This window comes from Salvelinus alpinus, chromosome 17, assembly GCF_045679555.1.
Source record: "Salvelinus alpinus chromosome 17, SLU_Salpinus.1, whole genome shotgun sequence".
NCBI classification, from domain to species: domain Eukaryota; kingdom Metazoa; phylum Chordata; class Actinopteri; order Salmoniformes; family Salmonidae; genus Salvelinus; species Salvelinus alpinus.
The window spans coordinates 18,169,258-18,191,605 of record NC_092102.1 but is presented as its reverse complement, the minus strand read 5'-3'; the positions used below and the strand labels follow the sequence as shown (position 1 = coordinate 18,191,605).

Sequence of the window (22,348 nt, the reverse complement as noted above, 5' to 3'; positions counted from 1 at the left end):
CTGAACATCAAACCTGTGGGACAGGTACAGGATGGCAACAACAACTGCCCGAGTTACACCAGGAACGCACAATCCCTCCATCAGTGCTCCGACTGTCCGCAATAGGCTGAGAGAGGCTGGACTGAGGGCTTGTAGGCCTGTTGTAAGGCAGGTCCTCACCAGACATCACCAGCAACAACATCGCCTATGGGCACAAATCCACCGTCGCTGGACCAGACAGGACTGGCAAAAAGTGCTCTTCAATGACGAGCCGCGGTTTTGTCTCACCAGGGGTGATGGTCAGATACGCGTTTATCATAGAAGGAATGAGCATTACACCGAGGCCTGTACTCTGGAGCGGGATTGATTTGTAGATGAAGGGTCTGTCATGGTCTGGGGCGGTGTGTCACAGCATCATCGGACTGAGCTTGTCGTCATTGCAGGCAATGTCAACGCTGTGCCTTACAGGGAAGACATCCTCCTCCCTCATGTGGTACCCTTCCTGCAGGCTCATCCTGACATGACCCTCCAGCATGACAATGCCACCAGCCATACTGCTCGTTCTGTGTGTGATTTCCTGCAAGACAGGAATGTCAGTGTTCTGCCATGGCCAGCGAAGAGTCCGGTTCTCAATCCCATTGAGCATGCATGGGACCTGTTGGATCGGAGGGTGAGGGCTAGGGCCATTCCCCCCAGAAATGTCCGGGAACTTGCAGGTGCCTTGGTGGAAGAGTGGGGTAACATCTCACAGCAAGAACTGGCAAATCTGGTGCAGTCCATGAGGAGGAGATGCACTGAAGTACTTAATGCAACTGGTGGCCACATCAGATACTGACTGTTACTTTTGATTTTGACCCCCCTTTGTTCAGGGACACATTATTCCATTTCTATTAGTCACATGTCTGTGGAACTTGTTCAGTTTATGTCAGTTGTTGAATCTTATGTTCATACAAATATTTACACATGTTAAGTTTGCTGAAAATATAAGCAGTTGACAGTGAGAGGACGTTTCTTTTTTTGCTGAGTTTATGAAATAGCACATATGGAATCATGTAGTAACTACAAAAGTGTTAAACAAATAAAAATATATTTTATATTTGAGATTCTTCAAAGTAGACACCCTTTTCCTTGATTTGACTGGTACTGTATATACAAAAGTATGTGGATACCCCTTGAAATTAGTGGAGATTTATTTTGCTGACAGGTGTATTAAATCGAACACACAGACATGCAATCTCCATAGACAAACATTGGCAGTAGAATAGCCCGTACTGAAAAGCTCAGTGACTTTCAACTTGGCACTGTCATAGGATGCCACCTTTCCAAGTCATTCTGTCAAATTTCTGCCCTGCTAGAGCTACCCGGTCAACTGTAAGTGCTGTTATCGTGAAGCGGAAACATCTAGGAGCAACATCGGCTCAGCCGCGAAGTGGTAGAACACACAAGCTCACAGAAGGGGAATGCTGAGTGCTGAAGAGTGTAAAAATCACCTTTCCTCGTGGCAACATTCACTGCCGAGTTCCAAACTGCCTCTGGAAGCAACGTCAGCACACAAACTGTTCGCCGGGAGCTTCTTGAAATGGGGTTCCATGGTCGAGCAGCCACACACAAGCCTAAGATCACCATGTACAATGCCAAGCTTTGGCTGGAGTGGTGTAAAGCTCACTAACATTGGACTCTGGAGCAGTGGAAATGCGTTCCCTGGAGTGCTGAATCACGTTTCACCATCTGGCAATTCGATGGACAATCTGAGTTAGGCGGATGCCAGGAGAATGCTACCTGCCCCAATGCATAGTGCCAACTGTAAAGTTTGGTGGAGGAGGTATAATGGCCTGGGGCTGGCTGTTTTTCATGGTTCAAGCTAGGCCCCTTAGTTCCAGTGAAGGGAAATCTTAACGCAACAGCATACAGACATTCTAGACAATTCCAACTTTATGGCAACAGTTTGGGGAAGGCCATTTCCTGTTTCAGCATGACAATGCCCCTGTGCACAAAGCGAGGTCCATACAGAAATGATTTGTCGAGGTTGGCGTGGAAGAACTTGACTGGCCTGCACAAAGCCCTGACCTCAACTCCATCGAACACCTTTGGGATGAATTGGAATGCCGACTGCAAGCCAGGCCTAATCGCCCAACATCAGTGTCCGACCTCACTACTGCTCTTGTGGCTGAATGAAAGCAAGTCCCTGCAGCAATGTTTCAACATCTAGTGGAAATCCTTCCCATAAAAGTGTAGGCTGTTATAGCAGCAAAGGGTGGACCAACTCCATATTAATGCACATCATTTTGGAATGAGACGCACAACAAGCAGGTGTCCACATACTTTTGGTCTTGTAGTGTATCTACCTCAATTACCTCATATTCCTTCATATCAACTAGGTACTGGTACCCCGTGTATATAATCAAATTATCGCTGTATTTATTTCTTGTGTTATTATCTTTCTATTATATATATATTTTTTATGTATCTCTGCATTGTTTGGAGGGCCCGTAAGTAGGCATTTTACTGCTGTCTACCCATGTTGTTCACAAAGCATGTGACAAATACAATTGATTTGGTAAATGTTATTATCAGAATAGAATAGGGTTATTGAATACCAATTCTTAAATCAATGTATGGCATATAGCTCGATCCAAACTGAAATCCCATAGATTGTACGTCATTTAACATTTACAATGGACTCACCCTCGAAGCCATCCTTGCAGAGACACTGGTATTCATACTCAGCACTGTGCATGCATCTCGCCCCGTTCAGACAGGGGTTGCGGTCACAGGGACTGTTGTCCTTACACTGGACGATGGCCATGCTCTCTGTGAAGCTGTAGGACAGGTCCACCTTCTTACCATTGATGGACACCTGGACAAGGGACAAGGGACAATACATGGTAGAGGTTAAAGGTCATGTCAAATTGTCAGGGAAAAGAAGACATTTTGTTTTCCCCCTCTATTGTACACGGATATTCTGTGACTGTTCTGCGACTGGATATCCGACGTGACATTGGAGGCACTAAGGTGATTATAAACATGACATTAGCAATTATGAATGGTAATAAAGGGAATCATGAATCGCCATGTGTCTCTCTCACTGTGTGTGTGTTGAGGTGTTGAGCTCACCTCTCCTACGCATCCATTAAACATGTCACTGATGTTAAGGGCCTTGGGTACAATCTCAATATTGGGTACTCCTCCCAGGTACATGGGGGTGTGGATGTTCAGGCCCTGGGCCTTGCCTGGCGACGACCTCCTGACCTCCCGGCCACCGTCAACCGTCAGAGAGCCATCCTTGTCGAGGCGCCCGGCTTCCACGCGGTGCCACTGGCCAAGGGTGACCGGCTCAGGACTGCGCAGTACGGCTTGGCCTGGAAACAAAGACAGTAGTAGCATGGTTTCCACCATGTCTGAGCGCGTCAGTGCTTTCTAGTGCCTTGATAGTTTCCTTTCCACTATTTTGTGGGTGCCTGAGAGCTGCTTAGTGTGAAAACTAGGCCAATGAAACAGCGGAGATACTTAAACCAGAGACAACAGATTCCCTGATCATATCGGTCAACAGAGTTTCAGTGTTTGGAGCCTCGATCTATAAGTTAAGATTCAAGAATCTATGGCACAGCCATAAAAAGCTGTTAGCTTGAAAATGAAAAGATAACAGTCGGAGAGGATACACCAAGATGAGTAGCTATCACAGTACACACGTAACATAGCAGTATTCTATATATATATACATTTTATTATAAACTGGGTAGTTCCAGTTCTGAATGCTGATTGGCTGGAAGCATTGGTATATCAGACCGTATACCATGGGTATGACAGAACATTTATTTTTACTGCTCTACTTACGTTGGTAGCCAGTTGATAATAGCAATAAGGCAACTAGGGGGTTTGTGGTATATTGCCAATATACCACGGCTAAGGGCTGTATCCAGGCACTCTTCGTTGCGTCGTGCATAAGAACAATCCTTAGCTGTGGTATATTGGCCATATACCACACCCCCTCGGGCCTTATTGCTTAATTATAATGTGTCTTTATGCTCTCACCAGTCCCCAGTTCATAGCAGAATTGCACGTATCCGTCTACCATCTCCAGGGAGACAAAGTCCTCCGTCTTCATCTTCTTGCCCATGCTGAAGAACATCAGGCCGTCCAGTTCCATGGGTTTGAACTCCATCTCGATGCGCAGGTCGTTGTGGATGTTGGTCAGAGGAGGGTACGCAATGTACGATTCCAAACCATCAAACAGGGGAGTAGTCACCAATTCACCTAGAGGAAACAAACATCAACAAAATGTTGAGATATTACGAGACCAAAATGCCTAAAAACAAACAGAATAGAGAGAATATATATTATATCTAGTAAGGTGTGATTATGCCTCAATTGCAATGCAGGAAAGTGGGCAATGCACAGAAAAAAAAATGGTTTCCCTTACCGTCCATGCACTTGTTTCCAGACTTGCCCAGGTGGCATCGACAGTCGTAGCCCAGGGTGTTCTGACGGTTGATGCAGGTGGCGTCCGGTCCACAAGCCTCTGGGTGGCAGTGCAGGGAGGAGTGGTGCTGGCAGTTACTCCCCGTGTATCCTCTGGGACAGCTACACTTGTACAGACTGGCCTTAGAGTCTTGGCACATCCCTCCATTCTGAAACACAACACAATCAATGAATGAACGCATCAATGTATTTTTCAAGCGGAGTCTGAGGACGTGGTTGTCAGCTGACCTGACAGGGGTGGTCAGTGCAGACCGGACAGTTGGACACGCCTGTGGAGCTGCGCTCCAGATCCTTGAAGATGATCTCATCACCTTGGATGACCAGCTTACGGATGCACCCTGGATAGAACCAAGAACAAGAACCGATGGGAACATTCCAAAACAGTGATCAGCAAAGTCTTGTTTACTGTTAAGAAATAACCAGTTACCAAACAAACAAATAACTGCATGTTATAAATGTGTATCTACTGTTCCCTGAAGTGGGACATTTGTGTTGTACCAGGTGTTCTGGTTTAAAGTGAACAAAGAGCGATCTCTTACCGACAAAGCCGGTCTTGAGGCCAGCTGTCTTGGCCAGGAGGGTGTAGTTGGGGTAACCACCCACATACAACTCCTCGTTCAGATCCAGCCCCTGGAACTTTCCCTGTGATACAAGACAGGAAACAGTGTTCAAGGATTCATCTCCTTGATACTGTATGTACTTTGTAGGAACTCAACAGTCTTTAACTGACTATGTGAAACTACATGGGAGCGTCTGTTGGATATTCTCTCTGTATGAATGACATTGTTGAACAGTCTCGGGCTCTAAAAAAATAGAGTGTGACACTACCTGTGAGCTCCCATTGACGGGGGCCTCCCTGTCCACTATGATGGAGCCCTGGGTTTGGTTGCGGTAGAGCTCTATGGTATGGAACTCTCCCAGTTTGATGGGGGTGGGGTAGCGGATGGTGGCCATGCCAGAACCCACGTCAAACCTGTCAGGAGAAAACAGTTCAGGTTAGCGTTATCGCTATCATTGTCGTTTTTGCCATCATTATTGTGATTGCCATTATCATCAGCTAATTTTAACAGAGACTAATGACAGTTCAAGTTACCATTCATCAATAGCTTGTTTATTCTTACACTTTGAGCTCATATAGTGTTCATAGTGCGCCAGAATGACAGCCAGGTGCTCACCTGAACTCAGGCCTGCCTCCCACCAGCCCCAGAGAGATAAAATCTGCTCCCATGGTCCTCTTCTGTCCATTGTAGATGATCATACCTGGTGGACCAGTGGATGTACAGTTAGCTTGGTACAAACCCTCGCCCCCTGGAGCCAGTCAGAGAAAAACAGTTCCCCTGGCACCAAGAGGGGAGCTGAGGTCACTCAAAGAGGGCCAAGGGCCAAGCTTGAGACAGTCAAAGCCAGGTTCTAGTATCTGCTGCCCTGGGGCATCGCTCTGCTCTGTATCAAACTTGTCCGTCTTTCTGGTTTGATCCATCTCTGCCTTCACACGGGCTGCATGCCAGCGACACATGCTCTGCTAAACTCTGCCCAACCAGCACTGCAACCATCATCAGCAAGGTCAAAGCAGTCTAAAACCATGCCTCCTCCTCATAAACGTATCCGTAACATCTACCTTTCAGAGCCATAGAGGTTATAGCAGAGAGATTTCTTAAATGCGGCACAATTGTTTTTTGGGGGGGATAGTTTACTCTGTACAGCTTCCATGAGCTAGTATGGAAGTTGTTATCAGAGTATGTGTGTCACCTATTGAAGCACCCCACCTCGCTGGTGGTACTGTACTCTTTACTAGCTTCAGAATTGCGAAGCCACATACAGTACTGTCCAATCTTCATTATGAGGCCTAATCACTGTATAGGCTAATAAGACATTCATTTTGCAATAATAAAGCTTGTCTTTAGAAGCAGCAGGGCAGTCTTGTAGGTAGAAGCTGATGCATAGAGATGAAATGGATTGTAATGATGGCCTCATACTGTCCTCATCAATAGGCCAAAAACGAATGGAATGACGAGCGGGGGGGGGGGGGGGCTGCCAATACAACCATCATGCCTGAATGATTCATGCCTGACCATTCTTCAATAGGCTTCTATCTCACAGCCATCAGCTGTGCTCTACATTAGGATGCATTATGGTAAGGTAAAAGGTCAACATCACTGGTGGCTTTTCTGGCTTCTCAGCCCAAAAAGCATCACCTGCATCAGTCCTGAGTGTGTGAGCTCAACCACTGTGACTCACCCGCATAGAGGATGAGACCTAAACACCGCATGGGTGAGAAGAGAGGGAGTGTGTGGAGTGACAGAAGAAGAGGGGGGTGAAATCGTGTGAAAAAACATGACACACGGCAAAAAAACAAAAACAAGGAAAGAGAACGTACTCAACGACACAAAGACATAACAGATGCAGTCAGGATCACTGTAGTCAGTGAAACTATCTTCAAAGCAAAAGTTGCAAATCCACTGGTGCAGAGAAAGCTATTTTTCAGTACATAAGTCTGTCTGTAATTGACTACAGCCTCACCATCAGGATTGTCTGGCCTGAAGCTAATCTTGATGCTGAAGGACTTGTAGGCGTTCTTGATGGTGGGCAGAGTGAGATAGGACAGGGGCTCCTGGGTGAAATAGGGCATCACTCGATCTGTAGAGATAAAGTATGGAGAATCGTAGAGTTAGATACTGGCAATATCGAAAGTTCCCCTCCGATTGAGCTTACTGCCTATGAACTAGAGATAGGGGACGGGGAACCATGGAGTTGGATACTGGCAATAATGTTACAGTTGAAGTCGGAAGTTTACATACACTTAGGTTTGAGTCATTAAAACTCGTTTTTCAACCCCTCCACAAATTTCTTGTTAACAAACTATAACTATAAGTCGGTTAGGACATCTACTTTGTGCATGATACAAGTAATTTATCCAACAATTGTTTACAAACAGATTATTTCACTGTATCACAATTCCAGTGAGTCAGAAGTTTACATACACTGAGTTGATTGTGCCTTTAAACAGCTTGGAAAATTCCAGAAAATTATGTCATGGCTTTAGAAGATTCTGATAGGCTAATTGACATAATTTGACTCAATTGGAGGTGTAGCTGTGGATGTATTTCAAGGCCTACCTTCAAACGCAGTGCCTCTGATTGACATCATGGGAAAATCTAAATAAATCAGCCAAGACCTCAGATTCTTTTTTCTAGACATCCACAAGTCTGGTTCATCCTTGGGAGCAATTTCCAAATGCCTGAAGGTACCACGTTCATCTGTACAAACAATAGTATAGAAGTATAAACACCATGGGACCATGCAGCCGTCATACCGCTCAGGAAGAAGACGCGTTCTGTCTCCTAGAGTTGAACGTACTTTGGTGCGAAAAGTGCAAATCAATCCCAGAACAACAGCAAAGGACCTTGTGAAGATGCTGGAGGAAACAGGTACAAAAGTATCTATCCACAGTAAAACAAATCCTATATCGACATAACCTGAAAGGCCGCTCAGCAAGGAAGAAGGCATTGCTCAAAAACCGCCATAAAAAAGCCAGACTATGGTTTGCAACTGCACATGGGGACAAAGATCGTACTTTTTGGAGAAATGTCCTTTGGTCTGATGAAACAAAAACAGAACTGTTTGGCCATAATGACCATCGTTATGTTTGGAGGAAAAAGGGGGATGCTTGCAAGCCGAAGAACACCATCCCAACCGTGAAGCACAGGGGTGGTAGCATCATGTTGTGGGGGTGCTTTGCTGCAGGAGGGACTGGTGCACTTCACAAAATAGATGGCATCATGAGGCAGGAAAATGATGTGGATATATTGAAGCAACATCTCAAGACATCAGTCAGGAAGTTAAAGCTTGGTCGCAAATGGGTCTTCCAAATGGACAATGACCCCATGCATACTTCCAAAGTTGTGGCAAAACAGCTTAAGGACAACAAAGTCAAGGTATTGGAGTGGCCGTCACAAAGCCCTGACCTCAATCCTATAGAAAATGTGTGGGCAGAACTGAAAAAGCGTGTGCGAGCATGGAGGCCTTCAAACCTGACTCAGTTACACCAGCTCTGTCAGGAGGAATGGGCCACAATTCACCCAACTTATTGTGGGAAGCTTGTGGAAGGCTACCCGAAACATTTCACCCAAGTTAAACAATTTAAAGGCAATGCTACCAAATACAAATTGAGTGAATGTAAACTTCTGACCCACTGGGAATGTGATGAAAGAAATAAAAGCTGAAATGAATCATTCTCTCTACTATTGTTCTGACATTTCACATTCTTAAAATAGTGGTGATCCTACCTGAACTAAGACAGGTAATTTTAACTAGGATTAAATGTCAGGAATTGTGAACAACTGAGTTTAAATGTACTTGGCTAAGGTGTATGTAAACTTCCGACTTCAACTGTATATTGCCTCCCAAAGTGTGTTTCTACAGCTGACTGACCATGGACTTTGAGGGTGGTTAAGGCCTCCACTTTGCCCTGCTTGTTGGAGGCAGTGCACACGTATGTGCCAGAATCCTCGTGGGTCACTTCGGGAACCGTCAAGGTGTTGACTACCTGTCTACACTTAGGAGGGAGTTCCCCATCCAGCTAGAGAGAGAAGGACACAGAACATGTTACAAAGGGTCAAATCAGGATCCTGTTCACCAGGCACAAAGCAGATGAAATTGGTCAGAAACAGATAGGCACTATCTTTACTAGTTTGTTGGCTACCTTGGACCATTTGATGGCAGGCACCGGGTAACCTGATGCCACACAGGGCAGGACAGCATCTGATCCTACTGTCACTTCGTTCAGCTCTGGTAGAGCTGCGATCTGGGGTAGGGCTTTACAAACAAACATCCACCAATACATGATCAGAGGGGACAAGGGCTATAGGAGTATGTATGTGTGTTGTGTGTGCGTCCTTGTGTCCGTGCGTGTTTGCAGACGTACAGGCGCAGTACACTTCTCTTTCTACTCACACTGGACATGTAGGACCACCTGAGACTGCACAGAGCCCACGTTGTTGGTGGCAGTACAGCGGTACTGTCCAGCGTCAGCATCGGACACCTGCTCGATCTTCAGCATGCCTCCCTTCACCATGATGTGTGCCGGCAGGGGCCCTCCCACCCTGCTCCAGCGCACCGTGGGCTGGGGGTCGCCGATTGCCTGGCACTCAAACTCCACGGAGTTACCCACCATCACTGTTTGCACCGCGGTACGCACGTTGATCATCACCTTGGGCAGGGCTGTAGACGGGAGAGGGTTAATACCAACATTAAATTAATGCTGGAATGGATACATTTAGGGGGTGTCAAACTCATTTTGCCCCGCAGGCCGCATTCAGTCTTCACCAAGGTCCAGAGCACTGCACCTAAAATGTTATATATTTCCATGCCAAAACTAGCAAAGAATAGACCTCTAGCTATCGCTTTTAAAATGTTCCATGCTCCCTGACTGTCTAACATTCATTTCATTGACTGTTAGCAGCTGGACAGATAGAAGATAGTATAAATGTAGGTCCATTTCCACTTCTACACAGTTTCGGTTTGGTTTTAGCCATTTCAATGTCAATTGAGATTGTTTCCCCGCCCCCCAAATAAATAAAAATTCACTCACTTGCGGGCCAAATTGAATGAGGTCGTGTGCCGGATCTGGTTTGCGGGCAATATGTTTTATGCCCCTGATTTAGAACAGAATTATAATAGATTGCATAGAGCTGCTATACAAAATTCTCCACTGTTATAACTCAGGGTTGTGTGTCAAAACTCGTGTCAGTGTATCTCAGTGATTTTGTGGATGTTGGACAGACCTTGGATGGTGAGCTTGGCGGAGTCCTGGGCCTGGCCGTGAACACTGGTGGCTCTGCAGATGTAGATGCCCTCGTTGCGCTGCTCCAGGTTCTCAATCCTACATAAAAACACACAAATGTGTCAGCGTAAGACAGATGACGAAAATGCACTTACTGATTTCACCAAGTGGGACATGATCCTGGATCATCATCTGGTTGATACGTGATTCCTGTACGCTGGGAGTCAGGAATCAAATTCAGGGAGTGTATTTAATTAATAAATTAACATAGACCAAAACAAGGGTAGCGTACAGACATGAACACTGGAACAGAAACAATAACGCCTAGGAAAAGAACCAAAGGGAGCGACATATATAGGGAAGGTAATCAGGCAGGTGATGGAGTCCAGGTGAGTCTGATGATGCGCTGGTGCGCGTAACGATGGTGACAGGTGTGCGTAATAATGAGCAGCCTGGTGACCTTGAGAGCCGGAGAGGGAGTATACACGACAGATCATCATTTAGTTGTGTTGATCCTGGATCATCTTTAAGTTGTGTTGATCCTGGATCATCTTTAAGTTGTGTTGATCCTGGATCATCTTTAAGTTGGGTTGATCCAGGATCATCTTTAAGTTGTGTTGATCCTGGATCATCTTTAAGTTGTGTTGATCCAGGATCGTAATTAAGTTAGGTTAATTCTGGACCCTCATTTATTTGTGTTGATCATTATAGATATTTTGACTGCCTGCTGTGAGGTGTCTCTCCTGGTGGGGGTGACTCACCTCAGCACCCCATCTTTGATGTGATGGTTGGGGGGCAGGGCTCCTCCCTCCTTCAGCCACTCCATGGTGGTCCCCAGGCCTCCTGCAGCAGAGCAGGTAAACTCTACAGCACTACCCCGGGCCTTTACCTCCACCTGAGGAGACACACGCACTGCCAGGGGGGCTACACACACATCCAAACATCCACACACCCACACAAACACATTCTGTTTTGAGTTCTCAGTCGCATGGCTTTTAGGTATGTTTCTCATCAAAGCATTTCCCATTGCAAAGTAATTGAGCTGTCGGTCTCAATTTGGTTTGCAAAATAAGAACAGACAAATTTGTAACTGAGCACAGTACTTACACCTGACAGTGACTTTGGCATGTGCTTCGCTGGTGCCCACTTTGTTGGTGGCAACACACTTGTAGGTGCCAGCGTCCTCGGGTATGGCTAGGTTAATCTGGAGGTCTCCTCCTTGGACGTCGGCCCTGGTGGACAGGCTGCCGTTCAGCTTGGTCCACTGGAGGAGCAGGGGCGGAGTACCATGGGCCAGGCACTGCAGCCGTATCACCTCGCCCACACGCACTGCCACGTCGTCGGGCAGGGAGGTGGCATAGGGAGGTGCTGCGTCCCCGAGACACGGAGGGTTAGAGAGTAGAGACAGGGACTGGTATTGAGACGTTAGGATTATTTGAACATGACCTGACCTGTTCACCGGACGTGCTACCTTGTCCCGGACCTGCTGTTTTCGACTCTCTCTCTACCGCACCTGCTGTCTCGACCTCTGAATGCTCGGCTATGAAAAGCCAACTGACATTTACTCCTGAGGTACTGACCTGTTGCACCCTTGACAACCAATGTGATTATTATTTGACCCTGCTGGTCATCTATGGGCGTTTGAACCTCTGGCCTTAAATGGCCATGTACTCGTATAATCTCCGCCCGGCACAGCCAGATGAGGACTGGCCACTTCTCAGAGCCTGGTTCTTCTCTAGGTTTCTTCCTAGGTTCCTGCCTTTCTAGGAAGTTTTTCCTAGCCACCGTGCTTCTACATCTGCATTGCTTGCTGTTTGGGGTTTTAGGCTGGGTTTCTGTACAGCACTTTGTGACATCTGCTGATGTAAAAAGGGCTTTATAAATACATTTTATTGATTGATTGGACAATGCTACTCATGAGCGAAGCAAGGAACGGACACTGAAGACCAACATTCACTCACAATGGCAAAGCTATGTTTCATATACACTAGTGGACCAGTTCTTTATTATCTATTTTGTGTATCGATCTTCCAGTTTACTCGTGTTCATATCTATACATACACTACCGTTCAAAAGTTTGGGGTCACTTAGAAATGTCCTTGTTTTGAAAGAAAAGCAATTTTTTTTGTCCTTTAAAATAACATCAAATTGATCAGAAATATAGTGCAGACATTGTTAACGTTGTAAATGACTATTGTAGTTGTACCCGCAAAACACCAGTCTCAACGTCAACAGTGGAGAGGCGACTCCGGGATGCTGGCCTTCTAGGCAGAGTTGCAAAGAAAAAGCCATATCTCAGACTGGCCAATAAAAAGAAAAGATAAAGATGGACAAAAGAACACAGACACTGGACAGAGGAACTCTGCCTAGAAGGCCAGCATCCCGGAATCGCCTCTTCACTGTTTACGTTGAGACTGGTGTTTTGCGGGTACTATTTAATGAAGCTGCCAGTTGAGGACTTGTGAGGCATCTGTTTCTCAAAATAGACACTCTAATGTACTTGTCCTCTTGCTCAGTTGTGCACCGGGGCCTCCACTCCTCTTTCTATTCTGGTTAGGGCCAGTTTGTGCTGTTCTGTGAAGGGAGTAGTAACAGCGTTGTACGAGATCTTCAGTTTCTTGGCAATTTCTCGCGTGGAATAGCCTTCATTTCTCAGAACAAGAATAGACTGATGAGTTTCAGAAGAAAGTTATTTGTATCTGGCCATTTTGAGCCTGTAATCGAACCCACAAATGCTGATGCTCCAGATATTCAACTAGTCTAAAGGACAGTTTTATTGCTTCCTTAATCAGGACAACAGTTTTCAGCTATGCTAACATAATTGCAAAAGGGTTTTCTAATGATCAATTAGCCTTTTAAAATGATAAACTTGGATTAGCTAACACAACGTGCCATTGGAACACAGGAGTGATGGTTGCTGATAATGGGCCTCTGTACGCCTATGTAGATATTCCATTAAACATCAGCCGTTTCCAGCTACAATAGTAATTTACAACATTAACAATGTCTACACTGTATTTTTGATCAATTTTATGTTATTTTAATGGACAACAAATGGACATTAAACAAGGACATTTCTAAGTGACCCCAGACTTTTGAAAAGTTGTGTAAGTGTATCCATATTTATCTTCATAGTGTTTATGTACAGACTGGGAACTTGCTTTCAATGATGAAACCAATCTATCGCTCATGATTAGCTGGCCAGACCAGCGTGCACAGATTTTGAGACTCACTCTCCACGTCCAGCATGATGGTGACTTCGGTGGTGCCCATGTTGTTGGTGGCGTTGCAGATGTACTCTCCAGAGTCTGCCCGGCCAACACTGGGCAGGATCAGCGTGTTGTCCACTACCTTATGTCTCCAGGGAAGAGGGGCACGCAGCTTAGACCACGTGATCTTAGGGACAGGGAAGCCTGAAGAGTTGATTTTGAAAACACAATGAATATCAGCGTGTGAAAAGGACTTGTACAGTCAATTATTTGTCTTGCCAATTCTATGCTCTTAGCAAAGATGAGGTGACTATAACATTCATTTCCTCTCAGCTCTCATTTGCATAATATCATTTTACTTAAAACTATTCTCTGGGGCCTCCCGGGTGGCGCAGTGGTCTAGGGCACTGCATCGCAGCGCTAGCTGCGCCACCAGAGTCTCAGGGTTCGCCCCCAGGCTCTGTCGCAGCCGGCCGCGACCGGGAGGTCCGTGGGGCGACGCACAATTGGCCTAGCGTCATCCGGGTTAGGGAGGGTTTGGCCGGTAGGGATATCCTTGTCTCATCGCGCTCCAGCGACTCCTGTGGCGGGCCGGGCGCAGTGCGCGCTAACCAAGGGGGTCAGGTGCACGGTGTTTCCTCCGACACATTGGTGTGGCTGGCTTCCGGGTTGGAGGCGCGCTGTGTTAAGAAGCAGTGCGGCTTGGTTGGGTTGGGCTTCGGAGGATGCATGGCTTTCGACCTTCGTCTCTCCCGAGCCCGTACGGGAGTTGTAGCGATGAGACAAGATAGTAATTACTAGCGATTGGATACCACGAAAATTGGGGAGAAAAGGGGGGTAAAAAAATAATAAAATAAAAAGTATTCTCTGCACTAACAAGTATCAGTACAAACAATACAACAAGTATTCTTTGCTATAGTACTCATTTGTGTAATTTAAAGGTGGATTAGTTACCGCGAGCGTCGCATCTCAGTGTGGTGCTCTGTCCCTCCACCACCACCATGAGGGGATCGGGCACAGAGGCACGGGGCGTGACGGGCACCTGGCCAGCCCCCTCCACGATCACCTCCACCCTGGTCTCTGTGGTGCCCTCGTCGTTGCGGGCTGTGCACACGTAGGTACCACTGTCCTCTGGACGGGCCACGAGGACCTGCGGAAGGGGAACAGCATTACCGGGTCTGCCCAGCGTAGAATACATAGCACACCCTGTCATTTAGTTTAACGCGAAAATGAATGACATCCAAATACTAGGGCAGGTTACCCAGACACAGATTAAGCCTAGTCTTACACCAAGAAGCCCTTTGAATTGAGAACCTAGGATTAAACTTAATCTGGGTTTAGGAAAACAGCCTTTAATCTTCCATGTACAGCACAAAAGCTCAGTAACAATGACTTGGAGGTTTCATAGGAAGTTGAGGATCAGGAACACAAATGCAGTACACTACCTGCATGACGGCGTTGGACTCCATGGGCACAGGGCTGCTAAGCATGGTGTTGCGGGCGCTGTCCAGTCTGTGCCATGTGACAGATGGACGTGGCTCCCCGGAAGCCTGGCACTCCAGGTTAATGGGTTCACCCATCCTGACTTGCACGGGCCCCTGAGGGGTGACGGTCGCTACAGGAGACTCTGGAAGGAAGGATGACATCATCAGGACGAACAACCATTTGGTCACTCTGTTGCCACGGCAATTACTAAGGGGGTCGTAACAGAGGGCAGATGCTCACAGTGAACCACATCAGAAACATCAACACCATATGTGTGTGTGTGTGTGTGTGTGTGTGTGTGTGTTTGTGTGTGTGTGTGTGTGTGTGTGTGTGTGTGTGTGTGTGTGTCTGCGTGTACCATACCTCTGATGATCAGAGAGACGATACTCTGGGTGATTCCAAACAGGTTGGTAGCCACACAGTTGTAGGTGCCCTGGTTGCTAGGGCGGGCGTCAGCGATGGTGATGACAGTGCCGTAATGGCCAACCTTCACATTGTCTACAGAATTAAAGGTTTCATGTGGAATCTTTTAGTCTGTCAAGTACATCTCTGACAAGCAGCAACTTTATGTGTTTGATTAAAAACATAGCTAAATATGAAGGAAATGTAACTGGATACAGACTATATTATAGTACTATATATTACTGTAGATATTGCAGGTAGTTTGCTTGTGTGGATAATGACATGATTCTGACATCTGAAATGAATATTACTAAAATACATTAAAGTACCACTTAAGTAGTTTTTTGGGGTATCTGTACTTTACTTTACTATTTATAAGTTTGGCAACTTTTACTTCACTACATTCCTAAAGAAAATAATGTACTTTTTACTCCATGCATTTTCCCTGACACCCAAAAGTATTCGTTATACAGTATTTTGAATGCTTAGCAGGACAGGAAAATTGTCCAATACATCCCTGGTCATCCCTACTGCCTCTGATCTTGCGGACTCACTAAAGGGAAAGAGGGATACCTAGTCGGTTGTACAACTGAATGCATTCAACTGAAATGTGTCTTCCGCATTTAACCCAACCCCTCTGAATTAGAGAGGTGCGGGGAGCTGCCATAATCGACATCCACGTCTTCGGCGCCGGGGAACAGTGGGTTAACTGCCTTGCTCAAGGGCAGAACAACAGATTTTTACCTTGTAAAAAGCTCAGGGATTCGATCCAGCAACCTTTCGGGTTACTGGCCCAATTCTCTAACCACTAGGTTACATGCTTCGTTTGTAAATTATGTCCGAGGGTTGTAGTGTGCCCCTTGCTATCCGTAAATTTAAAAAACATGAGAATTGGGCAGTCTGGTTTGCTTAATATGAGCAATTTTGATACTTAAGTATATTTTTGCAATTTCATTTACTTTTGATACTTAAGTATATTTAAAACCAAATACGTTTAGACTTTTACTCAAGTAGTATTTTACTGGGTGACTTTCACTTTTACTTGAATCCTTTTCTACTAAGGTATCTTTACTTTTACCCAAGTATGAAAATTGGGTACTTTTTCCACCACTGACTTTTTAAATAATGGGAGGGGCCTCACCAGGAAGGGGCTGGTTGTTGGACAGTTTCCACTCCAGCCGTATGGGCTCTGCTCCACCGTAGACTCTGCACTTGAAGCTGGCTGACTCTCCCTGTCGCAACGATGCACTGTGGGGCTCAATGGAGATGATGGGGGTCTGCAGACCTGCTCCAGGAAACACACACCATTACAACAGGACAACATTTCCTCTACTCACTCCAGTTCACTTTGGTTCTAATCCTACAACATTTACCAGACGGTGTACTGTAAGTACCAGATCATGATACTATAGGTCTAGAGCCTCCATGGGAAGCAAATACAGAACATGAGAAACTAGAAACCCAGGAAAGTTTGAACCAGGATGAGATCAGTGTGGAATAGAAAAACATACTCTCTGAGGTCACTTTAGGGAGGGTTGGGAAAACAAACAACTGGAAAAGTACCACCGTACCTGACAAAAGGCCACTAAATAAAGTTCTCTAGAAAAACAGAAGTTCCTACTGTATATGCCTCTGGCTGCGTCACCGTCATCCCTGGTGATATTAGTGGGGAGGATAGTTTCATTGTTAAGTCAGTGTACTGTCACAGAGAGAATGGCTTAGCGACTTACGAGAGGAGGTGGCAGTGACTGAGATAGAGACTGAGGCCTGACGGACAGGAGTACCAGGCCCTCCCTCCACAAGACAGATATACTTCCCAGAGTCATCGGGACCGGCAGAGAGGATACGCAGCTTGGTGCCCAGAACCTACACACACACACACACACACACACACACACACACACACACACACACACACACACACACACACACACACACACACACACACACACACACACACACACACACACACACACATACACACATACACACACACACACAGTACATACAGTGGGGAGAACAAGTATTTGATACACTGCCGATTTTGCAGGTTTTCCTACTTACAAAGCATGTAGAGGTCTGTAATTTTTATCATAGGTACACTTCAACTGTGAGAGACGGAATCTAAAACAAAAATCCAGAAAATCACACTGTATGATTTTTAAGTAATTCATTTGCATTTTATTGCATGACATAAGTATTTGATCACCTACCAACCAGTAAGAATTCCGGCTCTCACAGACCTGTTAGTTTTTCTTTAAGAAGCCCTCCTGTTCTCCACTCATTACCTGTATTAACTGCACCTGTTTGAACTCGTTACCTGTATAAAAGACACCTGTCCACACACTCAATCAAACAGACTCCAACCTCTCCACAATGGCCAAGACCAGAGAGCTGTGTAAGGACATCAAGGATAAAATTGTAGACCTGCACAAGGCTGGGATGGGCTACAGGACAATAGGCAAGCAGCTTGGTGAGAAGGCAACAACTGTTGGCGCAATTATTAGAAAATAGAAGAAAATAGAAGAAGTTCAAGATGATGGTCAATCACCCTCGGTCTGGGGCTCCATGCAAGATCTCACCTCGTGGGGAATCAATGATCATGAGGAAGGTGAGGGATCAGCCCAGAACTACACGGCAGGACCTGGTCAATGACCTGAAGAGAGCTGGGACCACAGTCTCAAAGAAAACCATTAGTAACACACTACGCCGTCATGGATTAAAATCCTGCAGCGCACACAAGGTCCCCCTGCTCAAGCAGGCGCATGTCCAGGCCCGTCTGAAGTTTGCCAATGACCATCTGGATGATCCAGAGGAGGAATGGGAGAAGGTCATGTGGTCTGATGATTCAAAAATAGAGCTTTTTGGTCTAAACTCCACTCGCCGTGTTTGGAGGAAGAAGAAGGATGAGTACAACCCCAAGAACACCATCCCAACCGTGAAGCATGGAGGTGGAAACATCATTCTTTGGGGATGCTTTTCTGCAAAGGGGACAGGACGACTGCACCGTATTGAGGGGAGGATGGATGGGGCCATGTATTGCGAGATCTTAGCCAACAACCTCCTTCCCTCAGTAAGAGCATTGATGATGGGTCGTGGCTGGGTCTTCCAGCATGACAACGACCCGAAACACACAGCCAGGGCAACTAAGGAGTGGCTCCGTAAGAAGTATCTCAAGGTCCTGGAGTGGCCTAGCCAGTCTCCAGACCTGAACCCAATAAAAAATCTTTGGAGGGAGCTGAAAGTCCGTATTGCCCAGCGACAGCCCCGAAACCTGAAGGATCTGGAGAAGGTCTGTATGGAGGAGTGGGCCAAAATCCCTGCTGCAGTGTGTGCAAACCTGGTCAAGAACTACAGGAAACGTATGATCTCTGTAATTGCAAACAAAGGATTCAGTACCAAATATTAAGTTCTGCTTTTCTGATGTATCAAATACTTATGTCTTGCAATAAAATGCTAATTAATTACTTAAAAATCATACAATGTGATTTTCGGGATTTTTGTTTTAGATTCCGTCTCTCACAGTTGAAGTGTACCTATGATAAAAATTACAGACCTCTACATGCTTTGTAAGTAGGAAAACCTGCAAAATCGGCAGTGTATCAAATACTTGTTCTCCCCACTGTATGAGTGACTATTCAGCTGAAATAAACAGAACAAATCTTCATGACATTAAGAATTGGCTTTTACTAGCTGTGCGTGTGTGTGTGTGTATTCCAACCTGGTGATTGGCGGACAGGCGTCCACTTTCCCTCCTCCAGGTGACAGCAGGTGGGGGGTTACCAGGGACAAAACAGTTGAGGTCCAGGCTCTGTCCCTCCTGGACGTCAGCTATGGAGGGCTGGATGGTGATGACTGACGAGATGGTGTCTCCTCCTATTGCTACACAGCAACAAACACAGGATACAGACATTTACTAAAGTTATATTACTGTCAACACACAGCAGTACTCCTCTGGGGTACGTTGACCTGGGTCGTGTTCAGTCGTGCGAAAATGTTTTGAAACAGAATGAATCAGTACTATCTGAACTTGTCCACTAAAATACAGCAGTTTTTATATATTGTTGCACAGCATTTTAAAATGTGTACCCTACTGAAAACGATCCAAGTGCGACCTCTCACCTCTATTGACGGTGACCTCGATGCGAGCCTCTGAGGATCCGATGGAGTTGGTGCCCACACACAAGTAGGTGCCAGAGTCAGACGACTTGATGTTAGGGATTAGCAGGGTGCCAATGTCTGTGCGCTCCATACTGGCCTAGAGAGGACACGGCAACGAGCAAGAAGAGGGATGAAGACTATGTCACAATGGCCTTAGACACAAAGGACTACTGTGGTATGAAGTACATGACAATGATAATGTCTCTACCCAAATCCAATAGACGAACACCATACAGACACAGTAGATGACTTACCTCTGGAGAAACACCTACTCTATAAACATTGGATTTCACAGACCACAAATGGTGCAAACAACAGACATACTTGACATGATTTTTAATCAACGAGGCAATACCAACAAAATCACATAGCAGGTGGATCTTCAGCATATATATATATATACACCATTGTTATATGGTTGTGATTTGTAACAATGTTTGTGTTATAATAATCATTAAAAAGGCTTTTCAGGTATTGCTGTGCTTTGCACGAAAGAAAACAAAAATCAAACCAGTTGGTTGGTTGTTGAGAACAGCAATGTTTCGTTTCATCAACATTACTATGATGATTTTACAGTAAAAAATGTTGAATTGACAACAAATAATGATCACTATTGAAATAGTTACCAATGACATACAGTAGATGTCTTTGACACTAGTTAGTAGTAGACTACAGTAGGTATAGTAGTATGTTTTGTAGTCCATAGTAGTATGTTTTTGGATACTTTTGTACACTTAAAATAATCGTTGTTTAAATGATTCAGTACAATGTTGACAGGAATGGGAAACTGTTAGGGAATTAAGATACATGACATAGGGCTTTGAGCCAATGGTTTCATCACAGGCCAAACAAATCTTCTCTATCCATGTATGAAATCACTGGAAATGCATTACAGATGTTTACTAATACTTACAACATCATCAACCCTATGCCTTCATTTCTAAATGAATCCCAATGTTCAACAACCAAACACAATGGTAAGACAGCGTGATCCTCTTTTCTAATGGGGAAATAATCAGCCTGTGTATGGTGATGTGAAATTGAGTCCCTAAGCAACTACTTTACACTTAACTATAATTGACAGTGGGGTGGACCTTGTCAATATTTAAAACCTTATAAAACATCAGCGTATAAAATGGACCAGTGTTATGGCTGAGAATACACAGCAGTACACCTAAAGAGAATTTAAAGGGGTGTGTCTCGAGAAAATTTAAAGGGGTGTTACTAGATGGAGAATTTAATGGGGTGTGTCTAGGTAGAGAATTTAAAGGGGTGTGTCTAGGTAGAGAATTTAAAGGGGTGTGTCAGGGCTGGGATGGGTGGATTACAGTATCTGGGAGGTGGTGGTGGTGTGGCATCCATCCGTGGACAAAGCTGCTTAGCTCCGGCCTAGTCGACCGTGAGGGCCAGGCTAAAGTGAGCAGAAGCCGTGGCGGGCCCGGTTCAATGTGTGTCTGAACCCATTCACAAGTTTTCAAAGCAATCCATTTGCGAGAGCACACAGAATTTCTGCGTGGCCGCACGGCAGAGCCCGAGTCCCCCTGGGAAAAGCTGACACAACGCTGAAGCTCTCTGAGGCAGAACAAAGCCCAGGGCCTCGGGTAGCAGAGGAGACACAAGGTACGGAGGGACTAACGCAAAGCCCCTCGGGGGGGGGGGGGTCCAGGACCTGGCACGTGGAAGCAATGTCCCAAATACCTAGCTATGCCCTGGGGCCTGGGTGTGTACATAGAGCAATACTAATAATAATGTGAACAGAATGGAGGGGATCAATGGTTTGTTAAGGACAAACAAATGTCAGGGATGATATGATCATGTGGACAAATTTGAAAATGGAGGACGATGGATGGATGTAACACTTATAAGACAAAAACAACAACTAAACCATGCCATAAGTATCATGGATGCTTTGTGAGAAGCTATTTGCTTGTAGTGAATTAATGGTGGTTACAGTGTGTGATGATGAATCAAAGAAACATTTGATCATGCTTTTAGTAGACAGTGTGTTGAAGCAAGGTCAGTAGAGAACAACAGGTGGGAAGTAAGAGATGAGACAGACAGACATAGAGACAGAGGACAGATGGACAGACCTGCAGCTCCTCAATACGTCTCTGTAACACATCGAGACTGTTGCTTTTAAACTGTTGGAAACCGTGAGAAGGAATGGCCTGAGCAAAACGTCAAGAAAAAAGGGTGGGAACAAAAAAGGGAAGAAGGAAACACAAGAAGGAAAAAACAATAACGATATGTCAAAATACTATACACCAGAATTCACTTTTTCACCAACACAACCCACGGTGAGATACCAGCACCAGATATTATATACAATACATAATAGTTACTCTTCAGATCAGGATATATCCCAACCACATCCTGAGTCCCAGGCAGAAAGTATCAGGTAGAAAGGACCTGTGTTTACCTGCGGGGGGAGTTGTCCTTCCTGTTTCTTCCAGGTGAGTCCGGGGCTGGGCCTGCCTCCAGCCCTGCAGTACAGCCTCAGAGTCTCACCCTCATAGATGTCCACCCTCTGGGGGCTCACCTGCACGTGGGGTAGGCTGGCACCTGAAGCTTTCAAGCACACAGGAAGGAAACAGGAGATGACCAAATGAGTACCCAACAAGACTGGTAGACAATGGGCCGGATTCAGAGTATTCTCAAGTAACAATACCACCCTATGAACCTGTGACATTGGCCTGCTGTTGATGTTGAGACCCACTGTGTACGTAGGGCAGGGGTTCCCAAACTTTTTTGCTTCCTGACCCAATTGAGGTGTGTTTTGAGTAAAAAGTAAAAAGTAGATTCATCATCTCTTCTTCAAAACATTCTATTGAATATAGATTTGAGTATGGTT

General features: G+C 45.6%; 1 protein-coding gene across 13 annotated transcripts in view; it reads right to left on the bottom strand.

The window, feature by feature from the left end:
- Positions 1-22,348, bottom strand: part of LOC139542363 (basement membrane-specific heparan sulfate proteoglycan core protein-like) — a 161,402-nt gene that overhangs the window by 11,927 nt on the left and 127,127 nt on the right. For 8 of the 13 annotated variants that reach the window (XM_071347685.1, XM_071347689.1, XM_071347692.1 and 5 more), the window contains 26 exons: positions 21,917-22,065; positions 21,588-21,665; positions 19,459-19,594; positions 19,058-19,218; positions 17,067-17,202; positions 16,478-16,621; positions 15,298-15,432; positions 14,895-15,076; positions 14,404-14,599; positions 13,474-13,653; positions 11,348-11,608; positions 11,002-11,164; positions 10,242-10,339; positions 9,412-9,678; positions 9,161-9,273; positions 8,890-9,037; positions 6,979-7,095; positions 6,697-6,714; positions 5,634-5,718; positions 5,287-5,431; positions 4,998-5,100; positions 4,687-4,796; positions 4,400-4,607; positions 4,012-4,233; positions 3,094-3,338; positions 2,665-2,836 (listed from right to left, as the gene is read on the bottom strand). In XM_071347685.1, the coding sequence (XP_071203786.1) occupies positions 2,665-2,836; positions 3,094-3,338; positions 4,012-4,233; positions 4,400-4,607; positions 4,687-4,796; positions 4,998-5,100; positions 5,287-5,431; positions 5,634-5,718; positions 6,697-6,714; positions 6,979-7,095; positions 8,890-9,037; positions 9,161-9,273; positions 9,412-9,678; positions 10,242-10,339; positions 11,002-11,164; positions 11,348-11,608; positions 13,474-13,653; positions 14,404-14,599; positions 14,895-15,076; positions 15,298-15,432; positions 16,478-16,621; positions 17,067-17,202; positions 19,058-19,218; positions 19,459-19,594; positions 21,588-21,665; positions 21,917-22,065 (3,972 nt within the window). The remainder of the gene's footprint in view (positions 1-2,664; positions 2,837-3,093; positions 3,339-4,011; positions 4,234-4,399; positions 4,608-4,686; positions 4,797-4,997; positions 5,101-5,286; positions 5,432-5,633; positions 5,719-6,696; positions 6,715-6,978; positions 7,096-8,889; positions 9,038-9,160; positions 9,274-9,411; positions 9,679-10,241; positions 10,340-11,001; positions 11,165-11,347; positions 11,609-13,473; positions 13,654-14,403; positions 14,600-14,894; positions 15,077-15,297; positions 15,433-16,477; positions 16,622-17,066; positions 17,203-19,057; positions 19,219-19,458; positions 19,595-21,587; positions 21,666-21,916; positions 22,066-22,348) is intronic. The other 5 variants (XM_071347688.1, XM_071347696.1, XM_071347697.1 and 2 more) reach the window with 3 other exon arrangements.